Raw genomic sequence first — 2500 nt, forward strand, 5'->3', positions numbered from 1 at the left:
AGAAAAAGTAGGAAAATGGACTGAAATTGTTGGATAAGTGGATTTGCAGTATCTCAACAATCAGAACAGCGAATATTCCATCATCCAAACTAACACTACTAGGGAAAACCTTATACACAGAATGTTACCAGTAGCGCTTGTTAAAATGAGGCGCTACCGCTACTTAGCGTTTGGCAGAACCGCGCTACTGTTAGCCGCTTAGCAGTAGCGCGGCAGGAACAGAAAGCGCTACTACTATAATTGCCACACCGTTCCCGACGTGCTAGGTCTAGTAGTAGCGCCCTTCTACGAACAGCGCTACTACTACAGATTTTAGCAGCAGCGCGTTTTTCCTCCCCACGCTACAGTTAAAGCTATTTTCACCTAACCCCCCCGCGCGGCCTAATTCCCTCTCGTCTGCTTCCCCCCAATTCCCGACCCCGCCTCGCCGCCGTCTCCCCCGACCCCGCCTCGCCGCCGTCTCCCCCGACCCCGCCTCGCCGCTGTCTCCCCCGATCCCGCCTCGCCGCGCCTCGGTGCCGCCATCTCCCCCGACCCCATCTCTCTCCCCACCCTCTGTAAGCACTCTCCCCTTCTGATCCCTCTCTCCCCTTCCGATCCCTCTTCTCTGCTTAGTATGAACCCTAGCTATTTAGTGCTAGTTAGTATGAACCCTAGGCTATTTTTAGTGCTAGTTAGTTAATTACTTAGATGGTAATTAGGGCAGTAGTTCCTAGGTACTAATTAGTTAGTAAGAACTAGGTACTAATTAGGTACTAGAATATTTTTATTTATAGTAAGTTTATTTTTAGTAAGAGCTAGTTGAATTAATAGAACTAGTTAGTAAGAACTTGTTTCTATTTTTTAGTTAAAGCAATTTTTCCTGCCTCGACGTGGACGATGCCTATCCCGCATCCTCGTCGTCGAGTCGGCGGAGGACGACACCTGCTTGACCAGATCGGCCATGTCGGGGCTGGGCTCCGCCGGGGTGGTACTGGCAGGCGCTACCTACCGGGGGGCGCAGGTTGGTGAGGAGCCAGCCTGTCGTTGACCCGAACCTTCTTTGGTGGCGGTCGCGTGGGCCAGTGACGATCCAGAGGCTCGAGGACTCCGCGGAGATGGTGCGTCACCGTGTCAGTGAGGAGGACGCGCACGTCCGTCTCTACTTGTTTGCGTTGGAGCACAGGCCGTTCTCCAATACCTGGCAGGTTCTCCGGGAATCTCACTGGAGCTATGATCCCGTGATGGTGCCTTCTCTGTGGGTGTCCACCGCCCGCGCCGATACCCGCCGTGTGCTAGAGTTTTAGTTGTATTAGTGATGTTATATGTATGACACTATTCGTGATGTATTAGTGATAATATTCGACGATGTACTGACGCATGAGATGATTTACTTTTGCTTATTGAATGCATGCTAATTTGAGTCCTATAAGATATTTTGAAATGTATATCTAGTGTTGCTCAATATCCAAGTGGCCGGTCATGTTTGCAGGTTACACCTTCGAGTGGCCTATGTTTTGCCGGAGTGTTGATTCATTTCCGTTCCGGCAAATTTCAGGCGCTCGATATGTCCTATTTTAGCAAAGGTCATGCCAGATTTTTCCGTGAATTTTGGCATGACTTGTGCCAGAATATGTAGGTAATATCGAGTGCCTTGGATTTGTGTGTTGAGTATCTTGGTAGTTGTCTTCGATCAATTTTCAATTAATGTTTTAACTATGAACATAGGAAATGTCTGACGACGAAAAGGATTTCGGTATTTGCAAATACTGCAAAGACGAGCACGGCCTGTGCGACGGAATCTTCCTAGATGATGATAGGCGCTTCAGCATCAAGCTGGACGAGAACTTCGAAGTGGATACAGTAAGTCACAACGACAAGTCTTTTTTTCGTAATTAAGCATGACATCTGCTTCATTTGCTTCAACTTATATTTTTTTTACTATTCTACTAGCGTATCCCCTGCCATGCAAGAGTTTTTGTATTGGATAAGATAGGTTTCAGTCATAGTATGGAGGAAAAGAAAGTTTACTTGAAGACCGAGCATGGTTATATTTTCCATGCAAAGTTATACAATTCAGACGACTACACCTATTTTGGATGCAAAACGTGGCGAGCACTATGCAAGACTTATGCATTTGAGCCTGATATGGTTATCACCTTTGATATTCGTCCGGAAGATGATATTGAAGGTAATACCGACATCTGGGTCGATGTGCAGACGCCTCCAGTTATACCATTATGTAAGTTTCCCAACCATATTTATGTCTTTGATATTGTTTATTCAAAAATAGTTGACAACTAATTTGTATTGTCAGCTTATTTTGGTGCAAGCAAACATGTCCAGCGCTTGGTAGACAGGACCGTATACTGTCCTGGGGCTGAACTCAACTGCGAGGAGCTCAGTCATTATGTTTCATGGCTTGAGGAACTTGATACTGTCAAGACAAATTTTCTTCCTGCACTTAGAAATGTTAGTACTGAAAATGTGCGCCCAATAGTGTTCGTAATGAACTACGGTC

The 2500-nt window shown here is 46.3% G+C and overlaps 1 protein-coding gene across 1 annotated transcript in view; it reads left to right on the forward strand.

Annotated features, from left to right (window-relative positions):
• The first annotated feature begins 943 nt into the window (after positions 1-943).
• LOC147962815 (uncharacterized) overlaps positions 944-2500 on the forward strand; it is a 1978-nt gene continuing 421 nt past the window's right edge. The window contains exons 1-4 of the mRNA XM_087534317.1: positions 944-970; positions 1729-1842; positions 1933-2221; positions 2297-2500. The exon at positions 2297-2500 is cut by the window's right edge and continues 20 nt beyond it. Of these exons, the coding sequence (XP_087390443.1) occupies positions 944-970; positions 1729-1842; positions 1933-2221; positions 2297-2500 (634 nt within the window). The remainder of the gene's footprint in view (positions 971-1728; positions 1843-1932; positions 2222-2296) is intronic.

The sequence above is a fragment of the Triticum urartu genome, chromosome 7A (assembly GCF_056163025.1).
Source record: "Triticum urartu cultivar PI428250 chromosome 7A, HENAU_Tu73, whole genome shotgun sequence".
Taxonomy (NCBI): Eukaryota; Viridiplantae; Streptophyta; class Magnoliopsida; order Poales; family Poaceae; genus Triticum; species Triticum urartu.